The sequence below is a fragment of the Engystomops pustulosus genome, chromosome 5 (assembly GCF_040894005.1).
Source record: "Engystomops pustulosus chromosome 5, aEngPut4.maternal, whole genome shotgun sequence".
NCBI classification, from domain to species: Eukaryota; Metazoa; Chordata; class Amphibia; order Anura; family Leptodactylidae; genus Engystomops; species Engystomops pustulosus.
This window is the reverse complement of record NC_092415.1, coordinates 34,334,816-34,362,440: the sequence shown is the minus strand read 5'-3', so window position 1 is coordinate 34,362,440 and position 27,625 is coordinate 34,334,816. Positions and strand designations below refer to the sequence as shown.

General features: G+C 41.9%; 1 protein-coding gene across 3 annotated transcripts in view; it reads left to right on the top strand.

Moving 5' to 3' along the window:
• LOC140132624 (carbonic anhydrase 13-like) overlaps positions 1–27,377 on the top strand; it is a 43,235-nt gene extending 15,858 nt beyond the window's left edge. For 2 of the 3 annotated variants that reach the window (XM_072151611.1, XM_072151613.1), the window contains exons 2-7: positions 9,254–9,460; positions 11,367–11,485; positions 15,977–16,072; positions 20,679–20,741; positions 25,269–25,424; positions 26,535–27,377. In XM_072151611.1, the coding sequence (XP_072007712.1) occupies positions 9,254–9,460; positions 11,367–11,485; positions 15,977–16,072; positions 20,679–20,741; positions 25,269–25,424; positions 26,535–26,672 (779 nt within the window). In that variant the 3' untranslated portion in view covers positions 26,673–27,377. Of the gene's footprint in view, positions 1–3,127; positions 3,253–9,253; positions 9,461–11,366; positions 11,486–15,976; positions 16,073–20,678; positions 20,742–25,268; positions 25,425–26,534 lie in introns of those variants that run through there. The other variant, XM_072151612.1, reaches the window with a different exon arrangement.
• The last annotated feature ends 248 nt before the right edge of the window (positions 27,378–27,625 follow it).

Below are 27,625 nucleotides of genomic sequence, written 5' to 3'. Positions count from 1 at the left end.
CAGAGAATGGTCTGAAAAAGAAAAAACATCCAGTGAGCGGCAGTTCTGTGGGCGGAAATGCCTTGCTGATGCCAGAGGTCAGAGGAGAATGGGCAAACTGGTTCGAGCTGATAGAAAGGCAACAGTGACTCAAATCGCCACCCGTTACAACCAAGGTAGGCAGAAGAGCATCTCTGAACACACAGTACGTCGAACTTTGAGGCAGATGGGCTACAGCAGCAGAAGACCACACCGGGTGCCACTCCTTTCAGCTAAGAACAGGAAACTTAGGCTACAATTTGCACAAGCTCATCGAAATTGGACAGTAGAAGATTGGAAAAACGTTGCCTGGTCTGATGAGTCTCTATTTCTGCTGCGACATTCGGATGGTAGGGTCAGAATTTGGCATCAACAACATGAAAGCATGGATCCATCCTGCCTTGTATCAACGGTTCAGGCTGGTGGTGGTGGTGTCATGGTGTGGGGAATATTTTCTTGCCACTCTTTGGGAACCTTGGTACCAATTGAGCATCGTTGCAACGCCACAGCCTACCTGAGTATTGTTGCTGACCATGTCCATCCCTTTATGACCACAATGTACCCAACATCTGATGGCTACTTTCAGCAGGATAATGCGCCATGTCATAAAGCTGGAATCATCTCAGACTGGTTTCTTGAACATGACAATGAGTTCACTGTACTCAAATGGCCTCCACAGTCACCAGATCTCAATCCAATAGAGCATCTTTGGGATGTGGTGGAACGGGAGATTCGCATCATGGATGTGTAGAAGACATATCTGCGGCAACTGTGTGATGCCATCATGTCAATATGGACCAAAATCTCTGAGGAATGCTTCCAGGACCTTGTTGAATCTATGCCACGAAGAATTGAGGCAGTTCTGAAGGCAAAAGGGGGTCCAACCCGTTACTAGCATGGTGTACCTAATAAAGTGGCCAGTGTATAATCTACTTTATATTTCTGCATCTATAAATTGTAAGGATCAGTGGATCCTCTGGACCACCGCGGGAGATGTAACTAGCCAACACCCGGAACCGGAGCCTAGCGGCACCTGGTATTCACCAGAGCCCGCCGCGGGTTGGACTTGCTGCGGCAGGATACCACTAGGTCGTTCCCAGGTGTGACTAGCCCACGGTGGCAGCCGAGGTCGAGGTACCTTAGCGGATGACAATCTCGTAGACAGGTCCAGGCACAGGGTCAGGGCAGGCGGCAGAGATGCAACGTCAGGTCCAAGTCCGGGGTCAGCAACAGGAGGTCCAGGCAGGTGGGAACGGGAACACAGGCACACGGAACACAGCAACACGGAGGAACTCAGGTAACACAGGACACAGGAGCGGGAACACACAGGAATACACGGGAACGCAGGAATACACAGGAACGCAGGAATAATCGCTTGGAAGCTTTCTCTAAGGCTATGAGGCACAAAGATCCTGCAAGGGTAACAGGAAGAGGCAGGCTTATGAAGAATTGGGCAATATGGCCAGCGCCAATTAATGGCGCGCTGGCCCTTTAAATTTGGAGAAGGTGTCGCGCGCGCCCTAGCAGTCGGGGACGCGCGCGCACAGCGGAGGGGAGCGAGCCAGGAGCCGGGACGGGTGAGATGTGCTGGTGGCGCGCTGGCGGGGGCAGGGCGGCACGGGTGAGCCCGCGACCCGCGATGTGGGTCGCGGGACCACCCGTGACATAAATCTATATCATCTTCATATTTATCTTCTATCATCAATCTCCCCATCATCTGTCTATCTCGTAAAAAATCCTCCTACAGTCCCATATAACACATTGGGGCACATTTACTTACCCGGCCCATTCGCGATCCAGCGGCGCGTTCTCTGCACAGGATTCGGGTCCGGCTGGGATTTAAGATGGTAGTTCCTCCGCCGTCCACCAGGTGGCGCTGCAGCGCCGAAAATAATCTTAACGCCCCGGAATGCACCATCCCATAGAAGGTGAAGGTGAGCGCTCCCCAAGCGACACATTTACGGTTTTTAAATGCGGCGGTTTTTCCGAATACGTCGGGTTTTCGTTCGGCCACGCCCCCCCGATTTCTGTCGCGCGCATGCCGGCCCCGATGCACCACAATCCGATCGCGTGCGCCAAAAACCCGGGGCAATTCATGTACAAGCGGCGCAAATCGGAAATATTCGGGTAACACGTCGGGAAAACGCGAATCGGGCCCTTAGTAAATGACCCCCATTGTCTCACTATACTATTGCTTGTAAACTATAAAGGGGCACATTTACTTACCCGGTCCATTTGCGATCCAGCGGTGCGTTCACTGTGGAGGATTCGGGTTTTCCGGCGATTCACTAAGGTAGTGTGCCCGATGTCCACTAGGTGTCGCTGCTGCGCTGAATTCCGTTCACTGAAGTTCACCAAGCCAGGCCGGGTGCAGGTAAGAGCGTGTCAAGTGACACATTTTTTAAAAAAAATATGGCGGTTTCTCCGATGGCCACGCCCACCCAATTTCTGTTGCGTGCATGCCGGTGCCGATGCACCACAATCCAATCGTGTGCGCCAAAATCCCGTGGCAATTCTGGGAAAATCGGTGCAAAACGGTAAAATTCGGGTTACCCGCCGTAAAAACGTGATTCGACAATTTTTTTTCTTTTGTCCCAGTGACAATTGGAGTTGCAAAATTTGTGCTGTAATTGGACCAAGAATTAAGAATAAAGCTTCATTACAGTCACCTTACAGCTGATCATTGCAGCCTGGGACTATGGTAAGGTTTCCAGAGAGCTTCACCAGAGGTCACAGTGGGCAGAGGGGTCCGTCTGTAACTATGGGTTGTCTGTAAGTCGGGTGTCCTTAAGTAGGGGACCGCCTGTATAGTTTTATCAGTTTTGCCCAGGGCTCCACTTGTCAAAAACCGGCCCTGAGTGAAGTCCACATTAAAGTTTTATCCATCTTATCTTGCATGTATAATTTGTTACCACTAATAACATTGCCAATAGCTCTAAAACCAAAATACTCTAGTGTCCCCAGTCCATTGTTTTCAAATACATTCTAATACACTTACCCATAAAATATCAGACCGCATCAGATTATAAGTGAACGAATCCTTCTCCTATGCATTATATAGCAGTCCTGTCATCCTCTGGTGTTCCACCCACCTCTATTCATGGGCTTGGCTTGCAGAACCAGTCTGACACACTGTCATAGCTGTGCCGCTGATGTATGTTGATTTAAAATAGAGTAGCAATGACCGGATGGTTCATAGAAGAAGAGAGAGAGAAGTGATCAGACGTGTGCGCTGTGAGTATAGATAAAATCATTACAATATATAGAGAGAGAGAAAACCTGATGCACGGTTCTTACTGGAAGCTGATGGATAATGGTCTTCAGTGATGACTCGTGGAATTCTCCTTTTATTTTTATTTTCTTTTTTTATGTAAATGCCAGTGACATTCAGCCATCCTTGTGCAATGTGATTTTCTATATCTGCAGCCCTTGTGATGCAGGATTGGACGGCTGCCAGTAACATGCACATTGCGCTTCCCTGCTAATGATACGCATACTAGGTGGGATACTAATAAGCCTGGAACTGGGATATTATATTGTATTCCATCTCTACAATCCATGGATTTCATGAAACTTTAGTGGATGTGTTATTTACCTTACAAACCTGGCAACTTGTTGGTAGAATAATTCTACTTTATTACTTGTTGGCGTCTAGAGCTGTTGGTTAATAACTCGTTATTAATGATAAAGCAGTAATAAAGCTCATGTTTTTACAAAATATATATACAAAATTGCTGTTATAACAATTAAATACAGTATGGGGCTCATTTACTAAGGGTCCGCAGACCGCGTTTTTGTTGGGTTTCCCGACGTTTTCCGTGTTGCGCCGCATTTAACAGGGGTTTTTAGAGCACGCGATTGGATTTTGGCGCAATCACACCGACTTTCATGCGATGCAAATTGGGGGGATTGGCCGCCGGACAACCGGATGGATTCGGACTATGCGCGGGATTTAAAATTCAAATTGTGTCGCAAGACATGCACTTACAAGCACCAGGAAGAAGAAGGTGAACTCTGGCGGACCTCGGCGGGGAAGCGACACATGCAGGATATCGGGTGCACGAGCTACGTGAATCACGGCAGATCCGAATCCTTGTCGGACAACGCTCCTCAGGGATTGCGATGGGACGGGTAAGTAAATGTGTCCCTATATGTTATTAATACCAATGTGATGGAAAGTAATAAAGCAAAGAAGAAGACAGACAGGTCAGTTATAGGAGTCTACCATCCAGTATATCTGATGATAGATGTCCTTTAAATTACAGCAGTGGGAGGGATTGTGCTGAGCAAATCCTCATGATTGAGTGGAATCGGGGACATTTATCATGAAGTTTCTGAGGTAAAACTGTTCTAGTTACCCATGGAAACCAATCAGAGCTCAGCTTTAATTTTATAAACAGCTGTGGAAAAATGAAAGCTGGGCTCTGATTGGTTGCCATGGGACTTAAGAGACCATGGGATTCATGGGATCATAAGAGACTTATGATAAATCTCCCCAATTAATTGATGTGTTCATTAATGAGAACATTCCTGTGTAATGTTTGTTTATCTTCATGAAGGAGAATAGTTGCTTAAAAATATCTAAGCTGACAAACCTATAGGGGCACATTTACCTACCCCGTCATGGACTTCACAGAAAGTGCATTGTCTGACTCCAATGCACAGTGCGGCAATTCACTAAGATCGTGTGCCCGATATCCTTCATGTGTCACTTCCCCGCTCAGGTCCGACAGAGTTCACCTTCTATTTTGTCGTGCATGCAAGTGCATGGGCATGCGACCATTGAAAGTTAAATCCTGTGCTCAGTCGGACTGAGCCCTCCCAATTTGTATTGCATGGAAGCCAGCACAGCTGCACCACAAAAGGATCGCGTCCGCCAAAATCCCTTAAATACCTGTGCATGCTGTGTAATCCCTGAAAAAAGGTGAACAGTCTGACGAAAGTAAGCAGCCAGTGGCGTAACTAGAAGCTGCCAGGCCCCCGAATATAATGTATGGTTTATAGTAATTGTCTTCTCATATGGGAAAGTGACAGCATAAGGGTCCCCTAAACCTCTTGGGCCCGGGTGCGACCGCAACCTCTGTACACCCTCAAGTTGCGCCCCTGTAAGCAGCAAAACTCTTTGTAAATGAGTCTCATAGAGTATTTGAGCAGCTTGTGAATGCTTTATGTCTGTATACAGATATTTTGCTTTCCACTTTTCTAGAAAGCTTCTGTTTTCCACCTTTCATTTGTTTTTTTTTTGAGTTGGCTCAATGTGATTGGTAGCATGAGGTAGATAAGGAATGTCACTTGTGGGGCGCTTGTGGGTCCTGATTGATTGCAAACGTTCCAGCAGAACATTGTGGTATTAGTAGTATCAGCGCATGTGCTGTCAATCATTGGGCCAGTGCTAGCAGACATTTGGGTTTTTTTCTCACGGGCCAAATATAGTTGGACCCCAGGCCATATTTGGCCCGTGAACTTATTCCCATTAATGTGTCCTGTTATCTCCCAGAATGTAAGTGGCTTTAACTTCCCCATAAAGCGATACAAATCATTTTTCAACCCCCCCCTTTTGACATTCTTTTCGTACAAGATTCTCACCGCACACCTGCATCACACCCACTGACAAATTCTTTAAAGTTTGTCATACATTTATAGATAGACATGTGTATTCATGACATTAAAGAAAACATTCATCAAAAAAACTCATCAGGACTCACAGAGCAGATACCATATTCTGTGTGTGGACTATATGGGGGATATTTATCATACGCTGGCGCTCGTGATAGCCCCGCCGCTGCAAATTCGCAGGCTTCCGCCTCTTGATGTATCGGGCTGCCAGCAGCGCAGCGTTTATCCTACGCAGGCAACTGAATGAAAAGTATGAAAAGTCGCCGGCAGCAGCGAGTGCGCAGGCGCGGGGACAGTAATGCCCCGCGCCGGCCCACTCCCGGCCATCCGCGCCCTCCGCTCGGCCGGCCGCGCCCCCCTTCACGCCCCTTCACGCCACACTGGCGTGAAGGTGTCGGATTGAGGAAAATAATTGCAAAAGCTAGCAATAAGCTAGCATTTGCGATCATTTCAGGGCCTCTGCGCCACTGGCGGTGCGCAGAGGTCCTGATAAATATCCCCCTATAGCTCTAATTTTGTCCAGTCAGTGGGGGGGATTTATCACACAATGGGGCTTATTTACTAAGGGTCCAGCAGGCGCATTTCCGTAGGGTTTTCCGCCATTTTTGGGGATCACGCCACTGGGACAGGGATTTTAGTAGGCGATTGTGTCACATGCGATCGTATTTAGTTGCAATCGCGCCAAGCACTTACATACACCGGGAGGAAGATGGTGAACTTCGGCGGACCTGACTGTGGAAGCAACACATTTAGCAAATCGGGCGCGCGATCTTCTTGAATCACCTCACAGTGCATTGTCGTTGGACGATGCACTTTCGGACCGGGTAAGTAAATGTGCCCCATTGTACTGGAATCTTTGGTAAAGTTGAAGTTCCTGGCACATGGACAGGAGTTGGGACTTTTCCCTCCTTATGCCACTTCCACGCCAAGTGGGTGGGGAGGGTCATGTAGTGGGTGGGGAGGGGGGTGAGAGCACCCTCTTCCAGACTTTAGTGTGTAAGGGGAATCTGCCCAGTTCTCCTCTATTGGCGTTGACTGAGCTGCTCGGATGGATCTATTCATCTAGTTTTTCTGAGCAGGGCTGCAGTGATGCAATTCTCACCCTTATTCCGCCCCATGTTAAATTGACTGCATTGGATAGCTTGTATGTGAATGAAGGTTCTGAATAACAGAGCACTCATTGTTTTGTTGTAGTTTAGAAATTTGATTTTACACACAGAAATGCACATATTTTAAGTGGGCCATTAGAGATAAGCTTTAAGAAATCAATGTCACTCTCCAAGAAATAGTACATCATAGAAGGTTTCTTATTTCCCATAAATTCTCTGAACGAGACAGATACTCGCTAACACGTTTCTCCTGTTACTCATCACATGGGGAAAATCCCTTGAAGACTTGGTAATGTAATTGTACTGAGAACATATGGTTTACTGGATTACTATGGATATGCTTAACACATTCCTCAAAGGTTAACTCACTGCTGCAATTATGTTTTTTTCTCTGTAACAATTAATTATACAATGAATTCCCCCTAATTATCCAATTCATTATTGTGGCCATCTACCGCTTAACAACATGTGTGTACACATAACTACACCAGGTTCTGCTCACATAACGTATAAGCGAGGGGGCAATGAAAAGTAGTAGTGCTGGTAAAATGAAAAACCTGAACAAAGGGGTCAGACAGCGGGAAAGAAAACCAGAACATTCTTTATTCCTCGTTCATGTAGTATCATTATTTTTTCACTGTAGAGAAGGGCATAGACAACTGCACATTGCAGGTACACAAAGGGGTAATTTGGAACCATGATTTTTTTAAATTTTTAAATTCTAATTTTTCAATGTTAGCCATTCGCCAATAACATCCAATTGTCCAAGTTTTTGGGGAACGACATGTTAGCAATGTATACAGTTTGTGTATGTAAAGGCATGAGACTCAGCCAGGAAACAGATATACAGTATTAGATATATTGTAACAATTTTTAACATTCACGTCACAACTAGTGATGAGTGAACACAAGTTTGGGTTTGGCTGAACCCAAATTTTAAACCGCTGTTCAGGTCCAAAGGAATCCGGACTCACAGAGCAGATACCATATTCTGACACTGTAAACCTCCAATATTGTCTAGTCAATATGACTGAACCAAATGGAAATTTGTCCTGGATGTGAGTAATATTATTTTTTCTTACAATTTTTATATTCATCTAATTTTTTAAAATTGGATTTTTAGTTTACTCAAATAGAGGGTACTTTTGCCATAGGTCCATAAGTGTTGCCAACTACAAAATCAATCATAGGATCATCTCTGGAGGACATATGGGACAAACATAATGGAGATAAAAGAGGATTGACATATTTTCCGGTTCCCTTTGACAAAATAGCCAAATAGGCTTCTTATAATGGTCAGGTCAGACTCTCCTAAATTTGTATTCCTGATATGTTTCATGTCCACTGTCCAATCACATAATGCCTGCCTGAATTTGCTTAACATGTCTTTACACATCAGATTCATCCTAGTGGCTTAGATGGCTTGATAACTGTGGCACACAAGGTGTTCATGTCTGATGGGGAAATTCAACTTTTTAGTTAAAAAGTGGCACGAAAGTCACAACTAGTTCTTAACTTTTTCCTATGCTGGATTTGTGTTGAAATTTTACGCCTTTTCGCAAAGCCACGCTTAATAAATTTATCTTCTTAATAAATTTGGAGTAAGTTGCCTGAAGCGAAAAGTGGAGAGGTTTAGGAAAAGCTGCAACAACTGTGCAAATTTGGCGAAAATTGGCATATGTGGCGTCACAATCGTGAGAGATTTTAAAGACAAAAAACTGAAGTTACTGCATTGATATATATACAATTAGATTACATCTGCCATTTTTAGCTGCTGCTCTGTGTCAGATAATCTAAATACATTCCAATACACTATTTATAGAAGCCGGACAATCTTCATGACTGTGCAAATGTCTAGGAAAATTATATTGATTTCTCCTAAGTATTTTAAGCACCTGACTGTGAGAATGGGCTATGGAATGCCAAGTCCACAGCACAAAACTGATTCCCTCCTTCTTATTGGATAATTCCAAAATTCCACATGGTCCGAAAGACTTTCACACAAGCATTACAGAGATCTCATGCGCAGTATTAGGAATCTACCCTCCTGTAGCAAAGTTTGGAACATGTATGTAATGGATTATACAGGCAGCCCATACTTAAGAACACTCGACTTACATATGACCCCTAGTTACAAACAGACCTCTGGATATTGGTAATTTACTGTACTTTAGTCCTAGGCTACAATAATCAGCTGTAACAGTTATCACAGGTGTCTGCAATGAAGCTTTAGTGTTAATCCTGATTCTTATGACAACCCAACATTTTTAAAATCCAATTGTCACAGAGACCAAAAAAGTTCTGGCTGGGATTACAATGATAAAATATACAGTTCCGACTAACATACAAATTCAACTTAAGAACAAACCTACAGACCCTATCTTGTATGTAACCCGGGGACTGCCTGTATTAACGGTTAATAAATCATGGAACCATATTTGCTCCTGGATAATAAACTATAAAATGCAAAAAATAAATAAATTACTAAATCATTGTTTTTTTCTTTACAGGAAGAAGCCCGGATATGGGTGTGTCTACCTCACGCAATGAACATTGCCGACCTCGTCAGTCCCCAATTAATATTTATACTAAGAAAGTCAGATATGATTCTTCTTTAAGGCCTCTGTACATCTACTACGATCCTAAATCATCACGGAGACTTGTCAACGTGGGTCATTGTTTTAACGTGGAGTTTGAAGACAACAATGACAAGTCAGGTAGGTCATAGCTAAAGGATCAATTTATGAAAGCAGGGGATATTGCACTACCATGGGAGTTTCATATTGGGGTAATGATATCATACTGGACCAGTTAAAATCTATGGTCAATAATAATAATAATCTCTATGTCAAAACTCAAGAACAGTATCTTAATACCTTCTTACTCAGCTATAAACATGTCTAAGAAGGCAATTACCATAGAGGCTAACATGTATGACTCTGACATAGTGCCCGCTTAGTATCTGAGCCAGTGCCATTGACAGCTGGTACCGACTCAATGGGCCACATGTATCAAGAACAGTGCAAACTGCACTAGGTGCAGTTTGACTTTGTAAGATGCAAAGGGTGCCAGATTCAGCAATTGTGCCGCCCATAATTCATGAATCTGGTGTCCCCCTGCACTGCTCCAACAAAATGCACCAACTGTCTTTAACATGGGCCGTGTGACACATTTCTGTCGGACTCTCCATGATAAATGTGGCGCAAGGTCCAACTGCACTGGAACGTCCCTTTTAGTGCAGAATTATGTGTCACGTCGGGTATAGTGCAGCCGGCACACAAATGAATCGTGCCCGCGTGCACAAATGTGTCAAGGGCACTTCTTAAATACAGGTTATCCCCTACTTAAAGGACACCAATGATCAGCTGTAAGGTGTCTGTAATGAAGTTTTATTGATATTCCTTGGTCCGATTATAGCAAAATTTTGAAAAATCTAAGAACAAACCTAAGAACAAACTTAAACAACATATCCTGTATGTAACCTGGGGACTCCTGTGCAAGCAGTTTGCACATAAAAGAACATGCAAAATCTGACAGAAAACTTGAGCAGGGGCTTTAATAAATCTGGCCCAAGATCCATGAGATGCATATAACACACCATGACATTCTCCAGCACTACTTACTCAGCTATATCACACACACACAATCACACACAATCACCTCTGCCGTACCTCCTTCCTCTGATACAAAGATCTCATTTTGCCTGCAGTTGTGAAGCCGGCTCTTTCACGTGAACAAAGGGAGTAGGCTCCCCTCAGTGAGCCGATGTCTCACTTAAGCCCACCCCTAATCAGCCTACCATGACTCCAATAAAGTCAGGTTAAAAGTGGTGTGGAGGGAGGGACTGGCTGGACTGAGGCTCCATATTATACATTTAATGGGGAGCCGTTCTGGCGCCAGAAGCGCTGACTCTTCTTAGTGAGCAGAGATTAATGGTCCTGCTCACTAAGAAGAGCCGGACTTCCCATCACTGGCCTGTAAATTTACTCTCCACACCCTGCTTGCTGGTAGGAAGTGTGTTTGAGCTGGTCTTGTAATGGAGGGGGAGGGACCGATGCAAAGAGCACTGCAGTGTGAGACAGGAGAAGATTTTCATGAGAAGAATCTGCCCTGCCCGACCCTAATTCAGGAAATTTATGGTTGGATCCAGAATCAACCAATATTGTGTACACCGGGAGTGATAGAGACAGGTTAGAATTATATCTGTGAAATGTTGTATTTTGTTAATAACATATTTTTGTGTTATTTTGTTATCCTGAGTATATTTAAGATTTTTGTCTGCGTGGGAATAGGAGGTTGATGAGGAATATTTCTTATGGGATGGGACTTATCTGTTGCAAAAAGTATACATTTGCTTATTCTTCTCAGAGATTTAGTTTTTCTTACAGATATTGTAGGCAAAAATTTAATATATATTATTTCAAGTAAAAGGGGAATAAATAGTCTATGATGGATGTAAAAACAGTGAACATGATAAGGATTTCCATAAGGATTCTGTTCTGAAATCCTTATCAAATTATTCACATGAGCTGATATTTACATACCATTGACAGTAACCATTTCCTAGAACAACATTTTTTACATTTTACACTGCGTTTGACTTTTGCCCCTCTCTGTTTCTAGTTGTAAGTGATGGACCATTGACTGGTTACTATCGTTTACGTCAGCTCCATTTTCATTGGGGATCTTCTGACCAGGATGGTTCTGAGCATGTAATTGATGGACAGACATATCCCGCTGAGGTAAGAGGATGTGCTCCTAATATATATATTATAAGACCAACATGATGTAATGAGGAGGTCAATTATTACAGTGACCTCTCATGTACTGATGGTAGAATATAACAAACTGTATTTACCTGAAACCACCACTAGGGGAGCTAATAACATGCAGATTTACAAAAAAATTCAATAAATTCTAAACAAGAAGGCATATATCACATTAAAATCCCAAAAACTATATCTATCTGATCCTCTATTACTTATTAAATGATTTATGCAGCAGGTGCTACAGGAGCTTTACAATGCAGAGTGATGACAGATCTGCTCTTATGATCAGACAAGACATCAATCACTTGGCTAGAATTCCTAGAAACATGTTTTGCACCACAACAAGTTCTCACCAGTAGAAAATGCTAAAAGAAAAAAAAGACCTCTGGTTGCCCATAGATTCTTTCATTGGCATACAGTATATTTCACTAATAATATATTCTTCATTCTGTACAGTGTTGTCTTGGGTGCAAGGACAAAAGACCTTAATAAAATTTGGTTGCCCAGCACCTGATTTTTCCTGCCTCACACCCTGGAGTCAACACAGACAATAGCTCCATTCACTGTCTAGTGGCCTGGTTGTGTTACAGCAGCTCCGCTCCCATTTATATTGAATTCACTAGAATCTGACATTGATGACCTGATCATATGTATTCCTTACATATTTTGATCAATTCCCACTTGTCATTCTATTGCCATCTCTTTTTGGTGGATTCATACTCTAATTTTTATGTGTAGTTTCAGGAACATTCATCTAATAATCTATGATCATATGTATTTATACAGCACCTTTACAAATCATGGAGGACAAATACAAAGAAAATAAGACATTACAGAGTAAAAATATAGTTCTATGGAACAATAGGAGTGAGGGCCCTGCTCACAAGAGCTTACAGTCTATGAGGATGAGGAGGTGACACAATACCTTACATACTATGAGGATGAGGGGGGTGACACAAGAGCTTACAGTCTATGAGGATGAGGGGGTGACACAAGAGCTTACAGTCTATGAGGATGAGGGGGTTACACAAGAGCTTACAGTCTGTGAGGATGAGGGAGGTGACACAAGAGCTTATGAGGATGAGGGGGTGACACAAGAGCTTACAGTCTATGAGGATGAGGGGGTGACGCAAGAGCTTACAGTCTATGAGGATGAAGGGGCGACACAAGAGCTTACAGTCTATGAGGATGAATGGGCGACACAAGAGCTTACAGTCTATGAGGATGAAGGGGCGACACAAGAGCTTACAGTCTATGAGGATGAAGGGGGTGACACAAGAGCTTACAGTCTATGAGGATGAGGGGGCGACACAAGAGCTTATAGTCTATGAGGTTGAAGGGGGTGACACAAGAGCTTACAGTCTATGAGGATGAGGGGGCGACACAAGAGCTTACAGTCTATGAGGTTGAAGGGGGTGACACAAGAGCTTACAGTCTATGAGGTTGAAGGGGGTAACACAAGAGGTAAAAACTTGTACAATGGTCCATTAACACTACTCTATAACATGCTGCCCATTGGAAGGACACTATCTACAATATGCTCAGCCCCTCTATAATAATCTGCCTAAAGATAGAACACTTTGCACACTATTTTCAGTTCCTCCTGCTCTAAATGATGCTGCCTGCATACAGGACACTATTTACAAACTGCTCAGCTCCTTTTGCTTTATAACATGTTTCCTGCAGATAGGACACTCTGTACAAACTTACTTAGCTCCTACTGCTCTATAACGTCCTGCCTGCAGATAAGAGAATATGTACAATCTGCTCGGCTTCTCCTGCTATATAATATGCTGCCTCCAGATAGGACGCTTATGTACAAACTGCTCGGCTTCTCCTGCTCTATAGAATGTTGTTTGTAGATAAGAAACTTTATACAGTGTGCCCAACTTATAACAGAACAGTCCACCTGTTGACCGGACAGACTGACAGAGGTCAAACGTTTGCTGTAAGTCTTCACAAGGTTGGCGCACACTATTACTGGTGTGTTGGCCCATTCCTCCATGCAGATCCCCTCTAGAGCAGTGATGTTATGGGGCTGTTGCTGGGTAACACTGACTTTCAGCTCCCTGCAAAAGTTTTCTATGGGATTGAGATCTGGAGACTGGTGAGGCCACTCCAGGACCCTGAAATGCTTCTTATGAAGCCACTCCTTAGATGCCCTGGTGATCTGCTTGGGATCATTGTGATGCTAAAAGACCCACCAATGTTTCATCTCCAATGCCCTTGCTGATGGAAGGAGGTTTGCACTCAAAATCTCATATCTCATAAAATAGTGGACCCACTGGACCACCGCAGACGATAAGGTAAGCCGACACCTGGGACCAGAGTCTAAATGGTACCTGGTTTTCACCAGAGCCCGCCGCAAAGTGGGTCGGGCCTGCTGCGGCATGGTGCCACCAGGTCGTTCGACAGGTGCAGCTTCGTCCGCGGTGGCAGCCAAGGCGAAGTACAGAATCGTAAAGCAAACTCGTGGTCGGGGACAGGCAGAAGGTCAAGACTGGCATCACGGGATCAAAGTAAATAACGGAACTGGGGTCACAACAAGAAATCACAATAACAGCGCAGGGTATAGGAACAAAGCTTTCTCTAAGGCACACGGCTTGAAGATCTGGCAGGGGACACAGGAACTTATCTTGGCAGGCGGTCAGCCAGCGGCAATTATCGGTGTGCTGGCTCTTTAAATCTTACAGAGCCGGCGTGTGTGCGCCCAAGGAGACGGAAAAGCACGCAACGGAGAACGCCACTGGAGTCGGGAGAGGTGAGTGAACGTGCAGGCAGGCTCTGGTGGACAGGAAGGCACACAGGTGCGCCTGTGACTCGGGATATGGGTTGCAGGGGCACCCGTGACAGCCCCATTCATTATTTCATGTACATGGATCAGTTGTCCTGGTCCCTTTGCAGAGAAACAGACCCTTATCATGATGTTACACCCTCCCCTTCCCATGCTTCACAGTAGGTCTGGTGTTCTTTGGATGCAACTCAGCATTCACTCTTCTCTAAACACAATGGGGCAGATTTACTTACCTGGTCCTATCGCGATCCCGCGGTGCGTTGTCCGACGAGGATTCAGAGCTGCCGCGATTCACTAAGGCCGTGCGTCCAATTTCCTACATGTGTTGCTTCTGCGCTGAGATCCGCCGGAGTTCACCTTCTTCTTCCTAGTGCATGTGAGTGCTTGATCTTGCGACACGATTTCTGTTGCATGCAAGCCTGGGCTGATGCGCCACAATCATGTGCACCAAAAACCCGGGGCAATTTGGCGCAAAAAGGAAATATTCTGGAAACCCGACAGAATCGCGGTCCGTGGACCCTTTGTAAATGAGCCCCAATGAGTTGTGTTTCTACCAAACAGTTGTATTTTGGTTTCATCTGATCATATGAGATCCTTCCAATACTCTTCTGGAACATCCAAATTCTCTCTGGCAAACTTCACACAGTCCCCGATATGTAGCTTAAGAAGGGGGACACATCTGGCACTGCAGGATCCGAGTGCCTGATGGTGTGGTGTTACGGACGGGGGCCTTTGTTACGTTGGTCCCAGCTTTCTGCAGGTCATCACTAGGTTTTCATGTGTGGTTCTGGGATTTTTGCTCCTCTTTCTTGTGATCATTTTGACCCCACGGGGTGACATCTTATGTGAATCCCCGAATCAAGGGAGATTATCAGTGGTCTTGTATGTCTTCCATTTTCTAATAATCGCTCCCACATTTTCTTCACACCAAGCTGCTGCCTATTGCAGTTTGAGTCTTCCCAGCCTGGTGCAGGTCTACAATTTTGTTTCTGGTGTCCTTGCACAGCTCTTTGGTCTTCACCAAAGTGGAGGTTTAAGTGTGACGGTTTGAGGTAATGGGGGGAGGACAGAGGAGCCTTTTAAAGAAGAAGTTACATGTATGTGAGAACAAGAAATCTTGCTTGTTTGTAGGTGACCAAATACTTATTTTCCACCATAATTTGTAAATAAATTCTTTAAATATCAGACAATTGGACTTTCTGGATTTGTTTTCACATTTACGCTTACGCTTATACTCGAGTCAATAAGTTTTCCCAGTTTTTTGTGGTAAAATTAGGTTACTTGGCTTATACTTGGGTCAACTAACATTTGAGTATATACAGTACTTTTTTCCCACTGTACTATGGCCATTGAAGTCTTTTTTCGATTTGTTGTATATTTATGTCATACTATTATTTGAGTGACAATTTCTGTCCCTATGCTTTCTATATCTCCAAGAACTTACTTCTCGTAGGAGATATAATGACAGTCTGATACAAAAGAACAACAAATTGCTAGGGATACAATGTGGGATAATCACATAGTTGTCAGGGAACATTAACAAACTAACTATATATACAATTTTATTATTTAATGTGCATGTGATAATGTACAGTAAAGTGTGAAAATAACCTAATTGTTTTGGTAGAATCTAATTAACTATATAAAATGTCTTCTTTTGCCTCTTGTAGTTGCATATCGTGCACTGGAACGCACAGAAGTATCCATCCTTTGATGAGGCTGTGAAGCATCCGGACGGCTTGGCTGTAATAGGTGTGCTATTAAAGGTACTCTATACAACTATCATGTACATTAACTTCTTCAGTAACAATGAAGTGTATATGGGGTTATGATGACAGAAGGAGTGGTCTACTTGTTACTTAAAGTTACTAAATGTTGTTCATGCATTATGAAAAACATTTATAAATACAGGTCTGAGCCATATTCTTAAAGCCTTTTCTTTCATTAAAGAGATTTTATTGGACTATGATATAGATTACCTATAGGATTGGTCATAAAGTTTAGTGGTAGTCTGTTGTTTTAAAGGAAATCTACCATCAAAATCCATCATGATAAACCAGGGACACTTACTTATAGATCCAGGCCCCGTGACTGTGGTAATCTTCTTATATGTGTTATCCATGGCCTCCTACCTTCTAAAATAAACTTTTACATTATGCTAATGAGTCTGAAAGGCTGGTGTGGTTCCCATTGTCCCTCTATCCCTCAGAAACTTTGCCCCTCCCACTGTTTCTGAAACTTTCTCTTCTGCACTGCAATTCCATGAGACCGAGAGAGAGGGGAAGTGCTGACCAGGAGAAGGTGGGAGGGGGAGACAGTCTAACGGCCTGTTAATCTGCTGCACCAAGGAGTAATAGCCCAGTAAACTGTTAGGCTCATTAACATAATTTTGAAAGTTGATTTTAAAAGAAAGGAGGCCAAGGATAACACATATAAGAAGATTATCACAGTCATGGTGCCTGGATCTATGACTAAGTATCCCTGGTTTTTCCATGCATGAATGGAATTTGGCATGTGGACAAGTGCTGTTGTAGGTCCCATCTCTGTATACCAGGCACTGTGACGCACATTGTGTAGCAGCAGTTATGTATTTCTTGGTATACAGTGCTCAACGGCATGTATTTCAACTAAGCTATAACATGAGCATTTGATTAACATATGAGAAATCATTGGCCTGTCAAGTAGAAATCGGAAGGCAGGGAAGAGGACCCTCAAGGAAATAATATTTCTTATTTTCTTTTCATTTTTGAAATGAATAGTGCAGGTGGTAAAATAGCTTCTCTGTACCCTTTTTCTGCCTCTTCTTTCTCCTGCTGTGAGCAGTGTATCGTAAAGCTTTCTCAGCTATCAAAGCAAATATACAAGGTCATTTAGGCTAAAAGTTAGCTCATTCCAAAACTAGAAAATATTTATTTTGATGATTCAATTCTGAAAGGTGAATTAGACTATCCAGGGACTGTCTGTAAGGAGTTAAGTCATTGCTCCTTTGTCTTTCAGCTGTCAATGGTGTGTAGGGAGGGGGAGCTGGTTTATTCAGACTACTAAAAGCAGATAGAATGATACAGCAAAAAAGGACGACGCAGGAACATATTTCCTTAATAAACAACAAAGTTTAATATTATTATCTGCACTTTTATGCAGTTTTGTTAAAAGGTTTGTTACCAAGTCAATCATTTGTCTCTGATGTATTTTCTGTACGATGGCTTCACATTCAATTTTAAAAAATTTCTGAAGACAAGTGACCCATTGCCAGATAATTATCCGTGTAATTCTTAAAGACTTTGGGAGAGATTGATCAGAGCTTGTATGCTAGGTTTCTGGTCTAAAAGTCCCGATACACATCCAATCTATTGTCCTATGATGATGGTTGGGGGAAGCGGCGGTGACCAACTAAATGAGCAGGAAGCTCCATTTTAATTCCTTCTTTTTCTTTATTATGTAGGTAATATTTTTTTTCATTAGTAGGAAAAATAAAGTATCTTGTAAGACTTGTGAGATATGAAGATTAAAATCGTAAACTATAAATGACCTCTGTGTTTTATGGGCTAATAATTGAAAGGAAAGCAATTTATTTTCCAGCCTTTCTTCTAATGTTAATAATTAATATAAAGTGCAATGCATCTGCCCTATCTAAGTAACTTGATATGAGACGCTCTTCATGCCATCTCTAGTCCTTTTTATTCTACCCATAAACTGCTGTGAAATAACATTGGCCACTGTCTAGTCTGTTTACAATGTCTAAATTAAATTAACCTGTCAATTATTATGGATTCACCAGAAGATGACTTGTGCTAGAACTGAAAGTCCCAAAATTTTTTTTAAACATTTTATTTTAGCTGCTCATATACACACTAAGATCTATGACTGCCTTAGCTCCACCACATGGTCCTTGGACCAATCTCTGATGTGATCCTGCCTCCAGGGCACTCTTCCCCACATCCTGCCAAAAGTCATAGCTGGTGCTCATCTGTTGGATGGATGGGTCTCTTCTGCTTATCCTAACATGTCAATTCAACCCCCATCCTTCCTCAACCCAGCACCCCATGCCACTGTTGTGGACTATTCGAATGCATGCAATTATAAATCAGACTCATGGGTCCAGTACTTATGTAAAGACTGTATCCAATTGACTCGTGTGCATACTTCTATGATTGATCTCACTGCTCTTCCACACTCTTCGAGTCCTTAGTTATTTGCCGGAAGCCTATGAATAAATATATGTCTTTCTGCTCCCCTTCCTTTTCCTCCACTCTTCCTTCCCCCTTATCTTAGCAGTGTCTTACGGCTGGTTTGTAAAATTGTTAAAATGGTTTAATAAAGAAAAGTTGGAAAAAATTACTGGTGCTGGATTTAGTTTTTTAATAGTTTTCCCCAAGATGTTATGGGGTGTAAGTCTGTAATAAGTTTTGTTCTGGTACTGTATACAGTAAGCATAATTCTATTACTGTATCTATGTCGTAAGCTTGGCTTTAATACTTTTTATTTTTAGTTAGCTTAGCTGCATCTTTGTATCTATGACGTCACCTCCCTCTCCCTTGCTCCCAGCATTTGTGAGGGAGGTGCGGGGCGTGAATAATTAGCAGCCTGGAGCATGGGACATCTTGTCCCCGAGCACCGTGCTGCTAATTATAACTTTCTTTTTTAGGTGATCCCGGAATGTCAAGCTTGAGAAGAACCCCGCCGGGATTGCGATGAAGAGGAGCGTAGGTAAGTATGTTTATCTGTTTTTTATATTTTCTAACTGGTAGATTTCCTTTAAAATACCACTTCCCTATTACTCCCAGGTTGTAATAGTCATTGCGACATGGCAGCCCTGGGAGCATCTCAGAGGCTCCTAGCCATTATGGCAACTATTCAGCACCCACCCAGCAATGAGCTCACATCAATGTAGCTCCCATGTTTCACTGCCGTTTAGGGGGCACAGTTGGGTTGGACTGTGGCATCTAACAGGTTAACAGCGCAATCAATGCCACTGGACACTTGCCTTGTAGGAAAAGGCCGCAGCTTGTGTCATTAAAGGGTTTTTAATACACTTCAAGGTGTTGCTGAATATTAGATGAAAATACACTTCAAAGTATAAAAATAACAATAAATCTTTACATATTAACTAGAGCTAGTTTATAATCGAGATAACAGGATTACTGCAACATTTACTGCAGAAGTCAAGACTCTAGTACACTAATTTATATATTGATAACGCTACATGATAACGGGTGTCATCTGTCCACTGTGGTTTTCCCAGCAAAAAAAAAATAAATCCCTATAACATGGTGTTAAAGCTGTAAATTTGCTATTAAAATGGTAAATCCATATTTTATATAATATATGTTTTTTTTTTTCTATTTGAAGATTTAGAATTTCCATGTTTTAACAATTAAGTAATTTTCAGGGATCATTCAGATCTTCCTCATGTTATTTTGTGTCGGTCCTCATCTTATATCCTATATTTTTATAACTAAGTTACTAAATAGTCGCTATTGCTTCTTCCTGCTACAGTAACAGATGTAAGAGGATTTCATGGGTGAAGGCCCTTGTCAGTATAAAATTTGGTGGGTGCTTTGCCACCCAAACCGCCAAACTGCATACCCCTCTCCGCGCTCCCGTTCTCTCATGGCTCCTGGCGGCTTTTATTTATACGTCTTATATATGTCACCACCGATTTCTGTATACAAACACATGCCAGCAGTAACAGTCGTCGCCTATGGGGAACAGGAGCTCATACAGAGGTGTTTATTGTTTTAAAGGACATCTACCACCAGGAAGAAGGACTGTATGCAAATGAGCACCTATGGAGCCTGGAGCCCCTAAGGCTCATTTGCATACAGTCCTTCATCCAGGTGGTAGATGCCCTTCAATACTACCCCTAGCTATAAATATATTTTTCTGATCCTGAACAATCCCTTTAAAGCCTATGTATAATGTTTAGTGGTTTAAGTTGAATTTTTAAAGGGGATGTCTACCTCAGTATTGATAGTCAGTGACTTACAATGAGATTTTCTGTTAATGTGTTAAGTCAATGGAGCTGCCTGCAGTGTTCACAAATTAGTGGAAGGGCATGTAACTGCAGGAAAAATTTAGAAGGAGACCTATTGCCGAATCAACAATGTGACCCCAATGTTTTCATTATTATCAAGGGTTCCAAAGGTTGAACCTCCACCGGTCATATCCTAGAACAATGTCATTACTTCTCACCATGAAAAATAGCCCTTTAATGACCTCCGTTATACCCAAGCAGTATAATTCATAATCTGTATTATATAATTGTGGATCATAGGTTAGGTTGCCTTATCGCATCACATGGCCTTGAATAATAACTATTATCTAAACACGATAAATGAAATTAATTTTCTGTAATTTTTTTTTTTTTTACAGATTGGAGAAGCAAATCCAGTTATACAGAATATAATTAATAACTTGGACAAGGTAAAAACAAAGGTAGGTGTCAAGGACTGTGAAATTGATAAGAAATGAAGGCCTTAGTAGGTTCTGATCTGGTACAGTTTCAGTGTTTCCAAAACCTGGTGAAATTTTAATACAGGCGTCCCCCCACTCAAAGACACCCGTCTTATAGACGAACCCTAGTTAAAGACAGACCCCTCTGCCCCCTGAGACCCCTGGTGAAGCTCTCTGAATGCTTTATTATAGTCCCAGACTGCAATGTCCAGCTGTAAGGTGTCTGTAATGAAGCTTTATTGATGATCTTTGGATCCATTACAGAAAAAAATTTGCTACAATTGTCACTGAGGCCAAAAAATTTTTTCTCTGCATCTGCAATGATAAAATATACAGTTTCGACTTGCATACAAATTCAGCTTAAGAACAAACCTATGGAACCTATCTTGTACGTAATCCAGGTACTAACCTGTATAGGATAAAAGGGACATTTGGACAGGGGTCCTTATGAACATCAGAGCCTTCACTACCCACTTCTCTCCGATCCCCCTAGCCCTACCCATCAGCAGACATGGGACTTTGTATTACTTTATATGATACAGAGACATTCACTCTAGCCTTTATCTTTAAAATGATCACATTCCGTACTGATCTGCCGGGTGATATACATTGCAAAGGTTGAGAACCCACAGTATAGTATACGGGAGGTTAAAAACCCGCAGGACGGGTCACTTTGCACCAAGCATATGAATGAAGTTTGGTGAAATCTTATCCAATCTGCCTCTAGTGTATATCACATCGGATCATCACCGGGTAAGTTTGCAGGGGCTAAACCATTGCACATAAACCCTGTCTTCCATTGGGGGATTATAATTATCAGAGTAGGCCGTGCTAAAACATGTTTTCTATATATCAGCTTGCAATGCATCTTGACCAAATCTGTAATACACTGCTCAAAAAGACAAAGAGAACACTAACATACCACATCCTAGATCTCAACGACTTTAATATCCCAGTTGCAATTTATCACTCATTACAGAGCGTAATGTGTTGAAAACGATAAAACATAAAAATGATAAATCAAAGTGAATATCCCATGGGAGTCTAGATTAAGAATGATATTGATAATCATATTTCAGGCTGATCCAAATTCAGTGGAAATGCCTCAAGACAAGGAAATGTGGCTCGGTGTTGTGTGTGGCCTCCACGTTCCTGTATGACCTCTGTACAATGCCTTGTTGTGCTCCTGATAAGGGGCCAAATGTTCTCTTCAGAGATCTCCTCCTAGAACTGGATGAAAGTGTCTGTCAACTCCTGGATGGCCTGGTGTACTTCTGGTTAGCACATAGAGGGTTCTACAACCCTCTGAAGAAAAGCTTCCCCACTCCATTACTGACCCACTGCCAAACCGGTCATAATGGTTGATTTTATAGGCAGCAGAATGTTCTCCATGGCATCTCTAGACACTGTCCCATCTGTCACATGTGCTCAATGTGATATTGTTCTCATCTGTGAACACACGGTGCCATTGTGAAATTTGCCAATCTTGGTATTTACTGTCAAATGGTATCATGCTGCAAGCACATCAATGACTTGCGGCCCTCATACCACTCTCATGGAGTCTATTTCTGACAGTGACATCTCATGCCACTTCTAGGGGCAACAACAGCCAAAGGGGATGAGAACAGATAAATAGTCTGTGTACACCACCTACAGAACCACTCCTTTATATGGATTCTATTGCTAATTTCCATAATTTTACCTGTTGCCTGTTACAGGAGAAATCGATTTGCAATCAGTGTTGATTCATAACTGGATGTGTTGATTTCACAGAAATGTGATTGACTTAGAATTACATTGTGCTGTTTAAAGGGGTATTCCCATCTGGGCATTAACATTTAATTAAATTCATTTGCCATATGTAAACATTTCTTCAATTGGATGTTAACCCCTTAAGGACGCAGCCATTTTGTAACATAAGGCTCAGCCCGATTTTTTGGATTCTGACCTGCGTCGCTTTATATGGTTATAACTTTTGAACACTGTTACTTATCAAAACGATTCTGAGATTGTTTTTTCCCCACATGTTGTACTTCATTTTAGTGGTAAATTTTGGCTGATAAGTTTTGCGTTTACTTACAAAAAAAAAGCAAATATGATAAATTTTTTGAAAAATTTGCCATTTTCAAAATTCAAAATCATTGCGTTTTCAGGCAGATAGATTTACCACCTAAATAAGTTGCTGAATAACATTTCCCATTTGTCTACTTTACATTTTCATAATTTCTGAAATGTCTGGATAATTTATTTTGATGTCACGCGGCTTACAAAAAGAATATCGCTTTTCCGGATTTTCAGAATTGACTATTTTGGGGATAAATACAGTTTTGAATGAAATTTTACATATTTAGCATCAAAACCCCCTATATAACCAACCCATTTTCAAATCTGCACCCCTCAAGCTATCAGAAACCGCTTTTACGAAGATTGTTAACCCCTTGAGATCTTCATAGTAATTGAATCAAAATGGAGGTGAAATTTAGAATGGTCATATTGTTCCCTTATACGTTCATTTAGCCCTAAAATTTACACATTTCCAAAATATAAAAAGAGAAAACCCACCATACAATTTGTTCTACAATTTCTCCTGAGTACAAAGACCCCCCACATGTGGCCATTACTTGTGTTATGGGGGCACAGCGAGGCGCAGAAGGGAAGGAGGGCGCTGCAGCTGCCAGGATTTTAGTTTCCTCATTGGCCCCTTTTGAAGGCTATAAAATTTTCGCTTTTTCGTTATTGGGGCCATGTGATGCCATTTTTTTTGCGCGCGATGAGATGCTTTTCCCATTGTTACCATTTTGGGGTTAGTATCACCTATTGTTGAAAATTTTGGAACTTTTTTTGAGGGCAGGAGTAGAAAAGCATCAATTCTGTACTGGATTTTTTACTCTTTTTTTTTTTGGTGTTCACCGTATAGACTAATAATCCTGTTATCTTTATTCTATGGGTTGATACGATTACGGGGACCAGACATGAATATATTTTCTTACGTTTTACTAAATTTGTCAAACAAAACCCTAATGTGGGGAAAAATCTATCATTTATGTATTGCCGTCTTCCAAGTGGCATAACATTGTTACTTTTTTGGCTACGGAGCTGGTTGATGGCTTATTTTTTGCGGGACATGTTGTACTTTGCACCAGTATCATGTCGGAGTACACATGGTTTTTTTATCACATTTTATAGCATTTTTTGTGGGATTGAATAGCTAAAAATCATAATTTTTGGAAGGTTTATAGCAGTTTTTTTTTACGGCGTTTATCGTGGGGGTTCAATAATGATTTACTTTTATTCTACGGGTTGTTACGGACGCGGTGATACTATATATGTGGGGTTTTTGTTATGATTTAGACTTTTTTGGGGTTATATGTCTCTTTATATGTTATGGGGCTTATGGGCATTTTTATTGATTTATTACTTTATTTTTTATTGAATAACATTTTTTTTTTACTTTTTCACTTTTTCCACCATGGGAAATGACCAAGCAATCATCTGATTGCTTGTTCATGATAATACTCTGCAATAATCATGTATTGCAGAGTATTATCAGTGTCAGCCTATGCACTTGCATAGGCTGGCACTATGCCAGTAAGATGACGTCACAGACGCCATCTTACTGGCAGTGCCTGCAGGCTGTGCTGGGGACCAGATCGGACCCCAGCACATCCATAGCAGCGATCGGTGCCCCCCGAAAACGGTTCGGGGGGGCCGATCGTGGGGGAAAGACACCCCAGAGACATGTTAGATGCCGCGGTCGTGCTGACCGCGGCATTTAACGGGTTACACACCCGCGATCGGAGCCGACTCCGACCGCGGGTGTTACACTGGGGTGCCGGCTATTAGTTACAGCCGGCACCCCGTGTTTCCCGATGCCGGTTCGGCTCTGATCCAGAGCCGAGCCGGCATAAGCGCCGTGGCGGATATATCCGCCACTGAGCGCTAAGTCACTGCGCTCCGTGGCGGATATATCCGCCACGGAGCGTGAAGGGGTTAATAAAAAAAATGTTCCTGTGTGAAGATAATTTCTCATAAATGTAGCCATGTTGTCCCTTAGAAACCAGATAGCTTCCTCGGATACGACCACGTCACACTCTGGCAGCGGTGGCCAGACATTCGCTATAGAGTCCTGCTGGACCACCAGGATTCAGCGATCATTACCACAGGGTGGCTGTGCAACATGTAGTAACTCCCGGACATTTTATATACAATAACCTTTTGTTTCTTTGTGCAATCCCTCCAGCAGAGGTGGCTGTATCTGAGGAAGCCATCTCGTTTCTAAGGGACAACAAGGCTACATTTATGAGAAATTATCTTCACACAGGAACCTTTATTTAATAAGATCTAATTGAAGAAATGTTTGTATATGGCAGATTAATGAAACGGAATGTGAGTGCCCAGACAAGAAAACCCCTTTCAGTCTTCCCTCTGTTTTTTGATCAGTTTATTAATACTGTACATATAGATATAGGCCATTCCTATTTTAATACAAATGTTTTCTATGTGTTCTAGAATAAAGAATGTCCATTCACACAGTTGGATGTTTCAAGTTTGCTACCCAATGACCGAAATTACTGGACGTATCAAGGATCCTTAACAACACCCCCTTACTCCGAATGTGTGACGTGGATCGTCCTCCAGGAGGCGATACTTATAAGCTCAGAACAGGTGTGTAATACAAAGTCATTATTATTTTGATCCTTGTCCCATACCTAGTAGTTTTTGGTAATCATATTTTGCACCTAAAGGGTTTGTCCATACAGTAACACTGATGACCTATGTGTGGTCTGTAGCTATTATCGTGATCCAGGGACATGTACAAAGATGGCATCAAGATTGCACTCCAAAATCACGTGGAAATTGTACCTTGGAAATTGGTTTTGGGTAGAACTTTGCATCAAGATTTTTTACAAGTGGTAGAAATATTTTGGCAGGTGGTAAAATAAAAATGAATTGCAAATCATATGCAATAACACAATGTCCAGGTTCAGTTCCAGAATACCTTGACAATTTTTGAAAATAAAAAATCATCCAGCACCGTGTTAAAAGTTTTGTCACGCTTTATTCCTCAATTTAAAAAAAAATTAATTTCCCTAAACGAAAAAAAATGCATTGTAGCTACAATGCGTTTATGGAAATTATAGTTTAAAATTGAAGAATAAGGCGTAACAAAACTTTTAACATGGTGCTGGGTGATTTTTTTAATTAAAAAAATCTTTGTGGATACCGTGCAGTCCGTCCAGGACATTTGTACATAGTGGCGGTATACTTCTCAAGGAGACACAGCTGTGGGATCAAGACGAGGGACGTAAGCTGTAACGGTGATAATTTTTTTGGGACTTACAACAACCTTAAGAAATCCATGGGGGTGAGGGAGGCTGTATCTAATAAATCCCTAGGGTGTCAGGGGGGCTTATATAAATAACCATGAGGGGGCTGTTTGGTATAATAAACTAAGAAATATTTGCCAAGGGCCCTACTGCAACCTGGAGCACACCAGGAGGAGAGAGGACGGGTAAGTGCTCCTTGCTCCTCCCTTTTCAAAGCCCACACTGTGATTAAGTGCCATAGACCTGGCTGGATCGTGTGTCCCCATACGTTCGTATGAATGAGGCCTAAGATGTTATGCCCCTGACTTATCCATCTCTTGTCCTGTAGTCTTCCATAGTCTTTGTTGTCTTATTGCATCTTTCTTATTCTGTGGACCATATCTACCAGTACCAGCACCACTCCATTTCTGTAATAAACAGGATTTCTTATCTTTTTTTTTTTTTCCAGCTTTTTCATTTCCGTGGTTTACTGTGCACTTCGGAGAGTGAGAAGCCAACCTGCATATTAGAAAATCACAGACCAATTCAACCACTTGAAGCCAGAGTTGTCAGATCTTCAAGCAAAAATAAGACAATCCGGCCCTAAGTCTACATTTCTGCCTATTATTTAAATCTATGAACATGGTCTGACACTAGTCATTTCACTGGGAGGTGATCAGTACAGCCGGGTGTGGATTATTTCCAATAGACTCTCATTGGGCATTGTGCATATATGACTGCGGCTCACCCTTTCCACGTGTGCCCTGCTGCACTCAGCTGCTGCGTTGTTCCACTTTGCTTCAGGAGAAACCTACTTGGACCGCAGGAAGGTGATTCCACTAAAGGAACAAAATATTTCCTGACATTGTGGTTAAAACTCCATAATTTTATTTTCTACAATTAAAAGCCATTGAGCAAACAATTTTCTAACGCGTTTCGGGTGTTGGCTAAGCCTAAGAACAATAAAAAGCTTGACTCGCGTCAGAATCTGTTCATGCTTTGATTTTTTTTTTTTTATTGTGTCAAATAATATTATGGAGTTTTAACCTGTGTCTGGAAACCTTTCTTTTCTTCAGTATTCAAGGCATTGTTATTGAAACACCAAGGATACTCATTAGCAAAGAGACTTGAATGTGAAAACTGAGCTTCACAAACCATCACTGAATATATTTATAACATGTATATTAAAACAGCATTTATCCTGAGAGCTATTCTGATAAAGTCCAGGTTCATGCTGTTGTATATATAAAATGTACAGTATATATATATACCTCGTTGTATTGATCTGATGAATAAACCTACATACATAAGATGTTAATGTTTAAGATGACGGTCGTTAAATATTGATTTAGCTTATAATAATTGGAAAGGATGACTAGATAAGAGGTTCTGGAATGTGTACAGTAAAGTAGATCTGAGATATGGGCTTTTATGTAATACTATTACTGCAAAGTGGCCTGAGGATTACATTTTATATGTCTTTTTTTATAGCCTTTCATTTTATCCCTGGGCTATAAGATGAAAGACAGGGACAGAAACATTTAAAGGAAATCTACCATT